General features: G+C 38.9%; 1 protein-coding gene across 1 annotated transcript in view; it reads left to right on the top strand.

Annotated features, from left to right (window-relative positions):
* The window catches only part of Dnah11 (dynein, axonemal, heavy chain 11), a gene marked incomplete at its 5' end in the record, with an annotated part of 289,761 nt that overhangs the window by 122,398 nt on the left and 154,098 nt on the right, over positions 1-13,265 (top strand). Inside the window, 2 exons of the mRNA XM_013023983.1 lie at positions 1,836-1,952; positions 10,957-11,095. Of these exons, the coding sequence (XP_012879437.1) occupies positions 1,836-1,952; positions 10,957-11,095 (256 nt within the window). The remainder of the gene's footprint in view (positions 1-1,835; positions 1,953-10,956; positions 11,096-13,265) is intronic.

The raw sequence follows: 13,265 nt of genomic DNA, 5'->3' as shown, positions 1-13,265 counted from the left end.
AGCTTTTCCCCATTAAGTATAATATTGGCTATTGGTCTGTCATAAATGGCTTTTATTGTTTTTAGAAATGTTCCTTCTATTCCTATTTTCTCCAGAGCTTTTAGCATGAATGAATGTTGAATTTTATCAAAGGCTTTTTCTGCATCTGTGGCAATAATTATTCATCTCATTTTTAAGGCATTTTGCACTGAAACATTTTCAATATATCTCCTCATTGGCAAAGGGTTATCTTCCTTCATGGAACTGTGAACTTGTTCAAGAAGCTTCTAGTTTTGGGGGGAACATCTGGATATTTCCATTGTCTAGAAAACTATTCAGTCTTTTTGCTCTTGATTCTGAAAAAAACATTCCACCACATCCTTACCTTACTCAAATACCATGTTAGGGAAGTTCTGTTCTTGTCTCTTGGACTCCCAAGCCATATTTGATTTGGCTTTGAGTTAAAACTCTATTTTTTGATGAAACCCAGATGTTATTTGAGGTCATCCTTTGCTTTGGAGATTTCTATAACTGATCCATGCAGTGAATTTTGAAAATTCCCAGGCATACTTCTTGTTGATCTTCTCTGATGTCTGAGTCATCACTCTTCATCCTCAGGCTTTTTCCATATGCAATTCCTTCATGATTTCATACATTGTTTCAATTCCCTTTAGATTCAAGGATTTAAGAGATGGTATCATGCCTCGACCACAGTACCTTCTAGCATCTTGCTCACTCGGCTCACGAGATCACCATGCCTTTGACTAGTGGCTGTGCTTGCTATGTATGATGGGAGGGAGACGGGAGAGTCATCAGAGCCGTTCAGCAGGAGCCACTTACTCTGTGTGTGTGGCCTTGCCAGACCTGTCTACTTTTTTTCACCTGATATTTTTCTCTTGGCTGGACCAGATCCACCTGCTCTCAACCACCTAATATGTAAAATGTTCAGGATCTGAAACCTTCCTATGTTTTCCTCTGTCACCACCAGCCTTATGTTTTGTCCCATATACCCTACCTGAAATTTTCCTTCTGCTTGTCTCCATTTGGCTTCTATTGTCCCTTCTTATTTCATAACCAGCACCATCAACACCTTAGGCCCGGGGGAGATTTTTCTGAATATTTGCTTCTCCCTGCTTTCAAATGAAAACGATAGCAATAGTCAGAGCAGGCATCTGTTGAGGATTGACCTTATCCTAGGCCTTTTATTCTCGAGACATTTAGATTCATAATCTTTCTTAAATCCTCCTACAATCCAATAAGGTGGGTAATATTGCCCTTGTTTATTAGGTGAGGAAATTGGAATTAATATACCCGAAGTGACAGAAGTAGACTCTTGAACAGTTAGACTTGCCTCCAAGGCTGCCTGTTAGAATGACAGCACCATCCTCTCAGAATTGCTCAGGAAGCAGGGAGGGCAAAAGAGGGGGGAAAAGAGGAAGGGAGGGAGGATGAGCAGATAAGCAAGCAGACCATGTAAAGGAACCCTATCTCCTTAATGGACATTCTTTATGGAGTAATCTCTTCAGGAATTGTAGCCACAGTAAAGGCAGAAATGCTATCAACTTTCATTACATATTTAAGCCCTCATTTGTGTGTCCTAGATACCACCGCTCTGCACAATTGAAAAAAAAAAAACAACTTCCCACATTTGTAATGCTGGGAGACAGGATGGTATTTTTTTAATAAACATGCTTGAAAACATATTTAAAATGTGTATGCTTATGAATCCTAAATAAAATGACTCTGAATCAGTAGCTTGCTAATAATCATTTGCATTTTTCAGTGGCTGGCATTCGTCAGCATGTATTTGTATTCAGACAGCGTGTTTAATTCCATCAATGTTCTTTTTATGGTAGATTTGTGTTTCTTGGAGAAGCGATCAGGCTGAAGCCATCGGTTGGAATATTTATTACCATGAACCCAGGATATGCTGGTCGAACTGAATTACCAGAGAATCTCAAAGCTCTTTTCAGGCAAGTGCAGTGCGTGGCAGCTTAGCGCTGGGGTGCTCACGCCACCTAACGTTCTGTTTGCACCGGTGATCAGTTGGATTTTGTTGGAGAACTCCTCTGGCAAACTCTTTTATTATTTCTCTGGGAGCCTTTTATAGAGAGAACGTTCCCCATGATAAATCAGCCCTTGTGAATTATAAAATCAAGACTCAAAATCAGTGTTTAAATGTTATACAGTAAATTTGGATATTTAATATTAACTCTGTGCTCTGATGTTTTTAGTATAAAGGTAATTTTCATGAGTTATGAAATTCTGGGGAATATATAGAAAAGAATGTATTAAAAATAGAGAACCACTATTCAAAAATAATGACCATTTCGTTTTTTCTAGTTTATCTTATAGTATGTATATATGAACATGCATATACACACACACACACACACACACACACACACACACAGAGTATTTGTGTGTGTGTGGGGTGCCAGTACAAGGGCTTGAACTCAGGACCTGGGCACTGTGCCTCATGGATAGCAGTCTACCACTTGAGCCACAGCCCTGTTTTCAGCTTTTTGCTGATTAGTTGGAGATAGGCGTCTCACTGGACTTTCCTGCCTGGGCCAGCTTTTAACCATCATCCTCAGATCTTGGCTTCTTGAGTAACTAAGATTATAGGCATAAACCAATGCCCAGCTATAGTTTATATTTTTATGGAGTAAAAATGCTAACATGGGTATGATTTTTCTTTAGTACTGATCATTTCATGTGGTTGAGTTTTTTTTTTTTTTAAAGAGGATTTATTAATCAAATACAAGGATTTTGACCAGGGGTGGAGGTGGTGGGGAGGTGTGTCATTTAATATTTTGAAATGCAAATTTTATCATACTTTTGGAAATAGCATTTTCTGCAGCTACTAATTTGTCTCTCTAATTTGTCATCCATTACTTCTTGACTACCTCCTCTTGTCTGACAGGGTTATATATTCCTTTGTATTTTCATGATTATAAAATAGGCTGAATTGAGTACTGGTGGCTCATGCCTGTTCTCCTAGCTACTGAGACCTAGAGGCTCACAGTGCAAAGCCAGCCTGAAGAGAAAAGCCTGAGAGACTCAATCTCCATTTAACCACAAAAAACTGAGCTAGAGGCCCATTGGGTCAGTGGAGCAAACAAGCTTAAACCCCACCCCAGTGCTGCCAAATTAGTTAATTAACATATGTTTACCTGAGAACTTATTTTTTTAATATCTTCTCCTCCATTTATTTATTTTTATTTTTTTATTGTGAGAATACCATACAGAGGAGTTACAATTACATGGGCAAGATAACAAGTACATTTCTTATCAAGCATTGTTGCCTCCGTTGTTTCCCCTTCCCATACTCCTCCCCTCCCCCACCCGGCCCTCCCCCCACCCCCACCAAAGTAGTTAAGTTTGTTTTTCGACATAACGACTTGTACATCTCATTGTTGCAATGGAGAACTAACCTTTTGCAGAGAAGCTAAGGGAGAATACTCAGACACTGAGTTCAAGCCCCTTGACTGACACTGACACACACACACACACACACACATGCTATATAAATCAGCAATTCCGCTCTTATTTACCTCAAATATCTCATGTGTTCACATACTTTTCTTGCTCAGTTAGAATGGCCATAATCAAGAAATCTAGTAACAACACATGCTGGAGAGGATGTGACCAAAAGGGAGCCCTACTGCATTGGTGGGTGTAAACTTGTTCAACCATTTTGGAAAGCAGTATGGAGGTTACTCCATATAGAGCTCCCCTATGGCCCAGCAATCCCACTTTTGGGCATTTACCCAAATGGTCACAAACAAGACCAAACTAAAGCTACCAGCACAACTATGTTTATTGCAGCCTTATTTACCATAGTTAAGATATGGAACCAACCCAGATGCCCCTCAGTAGATGAATGGATCAAGAAAATATGATTTATATATATTTATATAATGGAATTCTGTGCTTCCATCAGAAAGAATTATACCACCTCATTTGTTAGGAAATGGAAAGACGTGGAAAAATTCATATTAAGTGAAGTAATCCAGACCCAAAGAAATATAGATTCCATGGTTTCCCTTATTTACAATAACTAGTATAAGTATAGGATAATCTTATCAGATGAGCAGAAAAGCTCAAAAGTTATGTACATATGACCTTATAAAATGATGCTAAGCAAAATGAACTCCAAGACATGGACACAAGAGAATTTTCTTTGGTGGTGGTGTTTTTAATGTACTATGTGATTTTTTTTTGGTTTCTTTTGTATGTTCTTCCCCTATGGTATCTCCCCTGTTGTCACTTGGTACCCTGCATTTTGTATATACATTTATCTAATTTGGGGAGGGGAAGGGGAATAACAATACTGAAACAAGGACACAGGATGACCCATTGCAACAATGATACTCACAAGATACTGTTTTGGAAATGATTTTTACAGCTTCTGGGTGGGGAGGAGAATTGGAGGAGGTGGGGGAGGGAAGGGATAGTAGGACATAAAGGAGGGGATAACAATGTTGGACAAGAAAGATATTCATTGCCTTACTCATGTAACTGTAACCCCTCTGTACAATAAAATAAAACTGAAAAAAAGAATGTGCAATCTCAGCTGAGCATGGTGGCTCATGGCTGTAATACTATTTATTCATGAATTAGAAGGCAGAGATTGGGGGGAATCATGGTTCAAAGCCAGCCTTGGCAAAAAGTATCACTCCATCTTAACCAACCAGCTAGATTTGGTTATTATTGCCTGTGATTCCCATTTGTTCAGGAGGTTGTATATAAGAGGATCATGACTTGAAGCTGGCCCTGGACAAAAAAACACTAGATTCCACCTGACATATAATTAAAGCAATGAAGGAGGGGGGCAAAGCTCAAGTAGTAGAATGCAATCTCTTTGTAAATGTGATTGTACTATTTTGCACCAATCTATTAATGTATGGGAAATTCAGGTGTTTTACATTCTTGTCAGAACCTGTTACTATCAATCTTTTTAGCCTTGGGTGATATAATAGATTGATACAATAGATTTGCAGGCATATACCCTTGTGGGTTTGATTTGCATTTCCCAGAGTGTTAATACTGTGGAGAATTCTTCCTTCTTTTACTGGCTATTTCTATACAATCACTTGTGAAGTGCAGTTGTTTTTAATTTGGCCTTCTGTATACAGTTCCTTTAATAGATACAGACATTGCAAGGTTCCATTTTGTGGCTAGCTTTTAATTATGTCAGCAGTTCTTATCAAAGACAGAGTTTTAACTAGAAATAGAATTTATCCATTTATTTAGGGTTTTTCTGTCTTACCTAAGGCCACTTGATGATATAAACTTGCAAAACTTTCCTACTGCTTTCTTCGATGCCTTATAGTTATCATGAATTTTTTTCCTTTATTCTATTGATTGTTGAACTACCCTGGTAGATTTTGAGGTGCCAGCAGTCCTTCGCTATAGCCTTGTGATACCCATTTGGTCAGGAGCTATTCTTTTTTGTGTGGATTGCTGAATTTGGTTTTGTTAAGGACTCTTTTAATCTATCAGGTATATTGGTTTTCAGTGTCCTTTATTATTTCTATTTTGGTCTACTTTTTTTTCCAGTCTGAGTAATGCTGACCTCATGAAAGCAGATGGCAGGCATTCTGCTTTACTAAAACTTTTTGTATAGGATTACTACTATTCTTTGTTTTTCTTCATGAGAATCTATTTTTAATAGATACGAAGTTATTGAGTTTTTGAGGGTTTTTTTTTTGCAGTATTAGAATTTCAAATCAAGGTCTTGTGCTTGCTAGGTAGGCAGTTTACCATTTGAGCCACATCTTTTTGCTTTAGTAATTTTTTTAAAATAGTGTTTTTGTGTAGCGTTTTTGTCCAGGCCAACCTTGATCTTGATCTTCCTATGCCTCCCATGTAGCTAGGGTGACACACACACATCACATTCACAGCTTTATTGGTTGGGATAGAGACTCAGTTTTTGTCTGGGCTGGTTTAGAACTACAATTTCCCTAATGTTTTCTTCCTAATTAACTGGAATTACAGGCATGTGCTACTTATGCCCAGTATAGATTTTAACTTTTTTTCTTGAATTATTTTTCATAATCCACATCTTTTAAAGAATGTATCCATATTTTATAATGTGTTGGCTTATATTTGTTCATAACATTAGTTTATTATCTGCAGTGATAGCCTAAGTTACATGTCACCATTTATACAAGCAAACATTTACATAAGTTTCTATAGTTTCATTTGGTTTTTGGTTATGAGGCTTGAATCAGGGCCTGGGCACTGTTCCTGAGTGCTTTTGCTCATGACTAGCATTTATCACTACCACCTTGATTCACAGTTTCACTTCAGATTTTTCAGGTGGTTAATTGGTGATAAGAGTCTAATGGACTTTCCTACCCAGAACTGCAATTGTCAGATCTCAGCCTCCTGAGTAGCTAGGATTACAGCTGTAATCCACCAGTACTCAGCCTCTAGAGTTTTTGGTGTGATTTCTTTTTTAAAATTTTTTTTATTTTCTTCCCTTCTTTTTTTCGATTCTGCTGCTGCTTCTGCTGCTGCTGCTGCTTTTTCTGTGTACCAGTCCTTGGGATTGAATTTAGGTCCTGGACAATGTCCCTGAGCCTCTCTGTGCTCAAAGCTAGTGCTCTACCACTTGAGTCACAACACTTCAGTTTTTGAGTCATTAATTGGAGATAAGAGTCTCATGGGGACTTTTCTCCCTGGGTCAGCTTCAAACTGCCATCCTCAGATCTCAGCCTCCTGAGTAGCTAGGATTACAGGTATGAGCCACCAGCACCTGGCTTGTTCCTAAGCTTTTTGCTCAAGGTTAGTGCTCTACTACTTGAGCCACACTCCTCTCCTAGCTTTTTTGGTGGTTAATTATTAGAGAAAAGTCTCATAGGTTTTCCTGGCTGGGCTGGTTTTGAACATCTATCCTCAGATCTTGGCCTCCTGAGTAGATAGGATTATAGACATGAGCCACTGGCACCAGGCTCTTTTTCTTTACGTGTGTCAGTACTGGGGCTTGAACTCAGGGCCTTGAGTTCTTACTTGGTAAAACTGGCACTCTACCACTTGAGCCACACCTCCACATTTGGATTTTTTGCTGCTTAATTGGAGGTAAATATATCACAGTCTTTCCTGCCCAGGCTGGCTTTAAACATTGATCTTCCCATCTCAGCCTCCTGAGTAGCCAGGATTGTAGCCAGGATTGCACAAGTGAGTCACTGGTGCCCTGTGCTTTTAGTTCTTTTAACCCTGAAATTTTCTTGTCTATCCATTTAGATCCACATTTCACTTGTATTTTCTTATTTTAATGGTATTACTTTTGAAATATAATTAGTGTAAAGAGGATTTGGGCAGGTAATGTGAATATTTAAATCTCTTAGGTAGTAATCCAATGTCTAGCTCCTATATTTCATGTTTTCTAGTCGTCATAATCACAGTTTTCACTAGCATAGTTAGTTTATAATATCTGATTGTCTTGAAAAGATTCTAGATAGAGAATTACCACCCTAGAAATGAATGTAAGAAGTATAGGATAGTTTAGTATGAAATGGTACACTTTTCCAGTGATGTTACATTTGTAATCTGTTTATTCTCATGTACTTTTTTCATTTGAGTCTTAAAATGTTCAGTTGTTCGGTGATACTTTGATAAATTTGTTTAATAGATCAGATACAGCATTGTTTATTGTAGGCTGGTATGTTTTGCTGTGTCAGCAAAATCTGAAGCGGAAAATTTGGATGCAGTAATGTTCACAAGTGAGGAGCTGTATGCTTGGCCTGTTAGGGTCTCCTGGTTCCCCCATAGCAGCCATGTAGGCCAGGCCAGGCTCTGTGCTTGAACTTCGTGGCACATGGGTTTACACTTATGTGAAAGACACTTGAGACATTTAGCCTGCTAGAATTAAGAGCTGTCAGTTTGGGAAATGCTTTCAGCATTCCATGTAATCAGAAGGAAGAGCTTAGCCAGGAATGTTCTCTCCTGTTGGGGACAAAACTTAGTGTTATGGTACCTGCATGTGTCCACAGTTCCCAACACAGTAACATTACCATCTGTATCAATGAAGTTAAAAGGTAGTCAAAAGATGACCTACTAAATATGAGAAGGAAATAAAGGATTATTTTAGATAAATTCCAGTGCCTAAATCCAAAGAAACATTGGGGAAGGTCTAGAGTGAATTTAAATGAGCTTGAAATGGATTAGAATTACAATTTCAGAAACAGGCAAGTGTTTTGTGATATAGAGCTTTCAGCAAAAATGACAGGCTTATTTATTTATTTGCTCTTGCTCCTTCATGCTTGGCTTGAGCGCAAATTTTTCAAAAGGCACTCTTACAGCAACTGTCTTGGGGGAGAACTTTTGGGGAGGTTTCAACCTTATTATATGGGAGAATTTGGAAACAATGTTTTACAAATTTTCATTTAAGCAGGCTGCTCCTAGGTATGATGTGTTGGTGATGACTATATGCTCATTCGTTCCCTCCCTTCCTCCTTTCTTTCCCTCCTTCCCTCCCTTCCTTCCCTCTTTCCTTCCTTCCTTTTTTCTTTTTCTCTCCTTTTCTTTCTTTCTCTCTCTTCCCTCTCTTTCTTTTCTCTTTCCTTTTTTCTCCATCCCTCCTTCCCTCTTCCTAACCCCTTCTCTCTCCTTCCTTCCTTTCTTTTTTTTTCTTTCTTTCTCTTTCTTTTCTTTCTTTCTGTGTCTTTCTTTTTTCTTGTTCTAGTACTAGAGCTTGAACTTAAACCATTGAGCTCTTGTTTGGCATTTTCTCTCAAGTCTGGTGATCTACCACTTGAACTACAGCTCCACTTCTGACTTCTTGCTGGTTAATTGGACGTGAGTCTCTCAGACTTGTCTGCCCAAGCTGGCTTTGAACCACAATCCTTGATTTCAACCTGCTGAGTAGCTAAGATTACAAGTGTGAGCCACTGTCTTGACTAAGAACTTTAAACTTTTGACAGGCTAAGTGTTCAGGAATTTTATGATTAGTTGTTAAGCATATCCTCCAGTCAAACCAAATTATATCAACTTTTTATAAATTATATTGTATCCAAATGAATACTCAAAACTCAGGACTTCATTCTTATTTCTTTTTTACAAGTTTTAAATTTTTTATTGTCAAGGTGATGTACAGAGGGGTTGCAGTTACATAAGTAAGGTAATGAGTATATTTCTTGTCAATCTTGTTACCCCTTCCCTCAATTTTCTCCTACTTTCCCTCCCTGAACTCCCCCAAGTTGTCCAGATCATTTCCAACACATTGTCTTGTGAATATCTCTATTGCATTGGTTCCCTTGTCCTGTGTGTCACCATCCTGTTGTTCTCTTTCCTTTCCCTAATTCAAATAAACGTATGTACAATCCCAGAGTACCAAAATCAAATACAGTGACAACAGAGTATATACCATAGGGGGAAGAACATACAAAAGCAACAAAAAATCACATAGTACATTAAAAACAACACCAAAGATAAGCCTCTTGTGTCCATGTCTTGGAGTTCAAGCATCATCTTGTATGGGCATATATATATAGCTATTGAGCTATTCTACTCATCAGCTAAGATTATCCTAGATGTATACTAATTATCGCAAATAAGGGAAACCATGGGACCTCTGTTTCTTTGGGCCTGGCTTACTTCACTTAACATGATTTTTTCCAAGTCTTTTTTTTTCTTTCCAATGGTGGAAACATATACTTTCATTGTGTGTATGTGTGTGTGTATGTGTATGTGTGTGTGTATATATATATATATATATATATATATATATATCACATCACATTTTCTTGATCCATTCATCTACTGAGAGGCATCTGGGTTGGTTCCATAGCTTAGCTATGGTGAATACATTATTTTACTTATATTTATGGCATAGTTGCCTGCAGTCTAGATGGTGAGGACCTACTGTGCACCTCTTCCCAGATCTACTTTTAGGGATGGGTTGATAGTTTGAGAACAGCCTGGGGGAAAGATTTATTCCATGGAAATCAACAAGCACTGTTTATAGGACAGCTGGGAATTCAACTTCTACTAGCATACCACTAGTCCCAGTAAAGGCTGGCCTTGGCTGCAAAAACCTCACTGCTCATTTTCAGGTACCCGTTGGCTCTGTGATCCTAAGCTACTCATGAGGCCAAGATCTGAGCATGGTGGTTTGAAGCTAGCCCAGGCAGAAAAGTCCATAAGTTAGCTCTTATCTCCAATTAAGCAGCAAAAGCTGGAAGTAGAGGTGTAGCTTAAGTGGTAGAGTGCCAGCTTTGAGTGAAAGAATGAAGTACAGTGCTAGGCCCTGACTTCAAGCTCCAGTACTGGCATAATAAACAGCAACTAAAAGCTTGCTGTTTCTCTTGTAGAAGTTTAGCATCTAAAACCCATGCTTAGCATGGTTGAGATCCTGGGTTCAATCCCAAGCACCAAAAAGCAAAGGCACAAACAACCAGCCAATTAATCAAAAACAAAAGCCTAATTGAACCAGGTGCCCGTGGCTCATGCCTATTATCCTTGTGACTTAAGAGGCTGAGATCTGAAACCAGTCCAGGCAAGAAATGTCCACGAGACTCTTATCTCCAATTAATTACAGAAAAAGCCAGAAGTGGAGCTGTGGCTCAGGTGGTGGAGTGTTGGTCTTGAAAAAAAGGAGCTCAAGGACAGCATCCAGGCCCAGAGTTCAAGTCCTAGGACCAACAAACACACATGCACGCATGTGTGCACGCGCGCGCGCACACACACACACACACACACACACACACACTTAACAAATTGATCCCTGGGCTTATCTAAAACCCTTCCAGCCAGGTTTCTACCATTTCTTTCTACCTTTCCCTATGTAGCTAATCACTAGTGGACATGTTTTAGTTGAATTGAAAGGTTTTGCTAAACTGTGACTGACAGAGGTAATTATGACCTGCTTGGAGTGGTAAGAATATTAGTACAAATTAATCACTGATTTAAGTAATGTGTGCATGTGACCTTCTCACATTTTAAAACAAGATTTCCTATTTTTTTTAGACCCTGTGCCATGGTAGCACCCGACACTGAGCTGATCTGCGAAATCATGTTAGTAGCTGAAGGTTTTGTGGACGCGCGCTCATTAGCCCGAAAGTTCATTTCATTGTACACACTCTGCAAGGAGCTCTTGTCCAAGCAGGTGGGGCTCTTTTGTTACTTTCCCTTGGTTTTTACATCCCATTAAAACAGCTCTGAGATATGGATGCTGGGTAATTGAACGTTCACATTACATGTAGGCATTCCGAATGATTTTATATTTTCCATCCATACTTTATGAAGCTTTGTTCTTTTTCTGAAATTTGAGACATTTTAGGTTTCTTAGGTCCTATTGGTCCTTGGGCAGTTTTTTTTTTATTGTGAAAATACTGTACAGAGGGGTTATAATTACATGGGCAAGATAATGAGTACATTTCTTATCAAGCATTGTAGCCTCCTCCTTTGTTTCCCCTTCCCATCCCTTCCCATCCTCCCCCCACCGTCCCACCCAATCCTCCCCGCCACCCCACCTTGGGCAGTTTTGTTTTTAATCAGTGGACTCTGATTTTAAAGGGCATTCTTTTATAATTATGAAGAGAGTTTGGGGCTTTTTTGTCTTTGTTTTTGTACCAGTACTGGGCCTTGAACTCAGGGCCTCACTCACTTCGCTTTTTTGTACAAGTTTGGAGCTCTACCATTTGAACCAAAGCTCCACTTACAGCTTTTCTTCTGGTTAACTGAAGATAAGAGTTTTATGGATTGTTCATATGGGGCTAGTTTGAACCTCAGTTCTCAGATCTCAGCCTTCTGAGTAGCTAGGATTACAGACCTAAGCCACCAGCATCCAACATGAAAGGAGATTTATGTTGCCTCTGTGTCTTGCTGAGAATTCTGTTCTCTGGTTGGAGATGGCATGAGAGTTCACAAGAGTGAACTCTGAAGAACAACTTGAGAGATGTTCATGTTAATCTCATTTGTTGGTAAACCTTCCCTTAAAGGTGGGATTAACTTGGTTTTTGACATTTAACTCTTTATCTGTGATTCCCTCATCTCTGAAATGGGTCCCTCTGCAAAATCATATTATTCATGTTTACTGAAATTGTTTATGTACAACAGAAATGCTAATACATATCAGCAGTATTTTAAGTTTACCTTTATATGGTCCCTTTGACCTTTGGTTTTTCATGACTTTTCATTCCTGCTGACATGAGCCTGCAGCTGGGACAGAACAAGGTATTAAAGTTGCAGTTGGAACCACACAGTCATCTGGGCTGTCACATATATGAAGTTTAGCTTGCCTATTGGGAAGGCAAGAGACAGAATCTGAGAAAGCTGTGTTGTCTGTTAACAGTTGTGAGTTTACATTTTGGGGAGAGAATTAACAACATTTGACCATATGCAAAAATTATACAACATTGTTATGTGTAGAAGCAGCAGGCCAAACTGTGGGCGTGGTCTCTACTTAGTGTTTTATTTTTATATTTATTGTATTTATATTTATTGTATTTTCTGTGATAAAAATTGAACACTTGTCTCTGGTAGTAAGATTATTGGTATGTTTCCTTTTGTATTCATGAAATCTAGGTTTGAAAAGGCTCTTTTACATCTTATAACAAATTTGGAAGAAAAAGTGTAATAGCACTGAGAGGAAATGGTACTGAGAGGAAATTGTAACTGTACATCACATTTCATGCAGTGCAAACATTTTGGAGCTATCTACTATGTTCACAGAATATGGGCATAATAGGTATGAATGTGAAGATAGATTTGAGAGATGAGTCACATTTGTAGAGAGAAGGAATTAGGTTATAAAAAAAAGTGTGGATGATTTCAATACCCCTACATTTAGTAGAGTCACCCAGAATGCTTAAACTTCTGTCCGGAATTTTTTCTGTGTCCTTCTGGGAGAACGTTGATATCATGTGGATGGGAGATCAAAGGAGGCAAAAGAAAGAAAGCTAGGTGCATGAAATCAATCATTTTGGAATCAAGTTCATTCAGTGCTTATTTTCTGAGCACTTGCCAGCCCTGTGCTGTGACCTACAAGACCAAAGTGAGTTATGATAATACATCTCTATCCTCCCAGAGCCTGTGGGAGAAATCTCCACTAGGGATGATGTGAAAGACTTAGCAGGGTACTGGTTATAATCGAAATTTACATAGGGATTTTATTACATGTAGTGTCAGCATTGGGGCAGAGCTAAGTGGTTAGCAGGTAGTAGGCTGAGTCATCAAGGAAAGCTTGGAGAAGGAGGAATCCATAGTCCTTGGTGCTACCTGGAGACTTGTACTGATGGCTGGAAGTGAATACATGGAAGACATGGACTTAGCAG

Source organism: Dipodomys ordii, unplaced genomic scaffold, assembly GCF_000151885.1.
Source record: "Dipodomys ordii isolate 6190 unplaced genomic scaffold, Dord_2.0 Scaffold72, whole genome shotgun sequence".
Lineage (NCBI taxonomy): Eukaryota > Metazoa > Chordata > Mammalia > Rodentia > Heteromyidae > Dipodomys > Dipodomys ordii.
The sequence above is the reverse complement of the archived record's forward strand: the minus strand, read 5'-3'. Positions and strand labels throughout refer to the sequence as shown.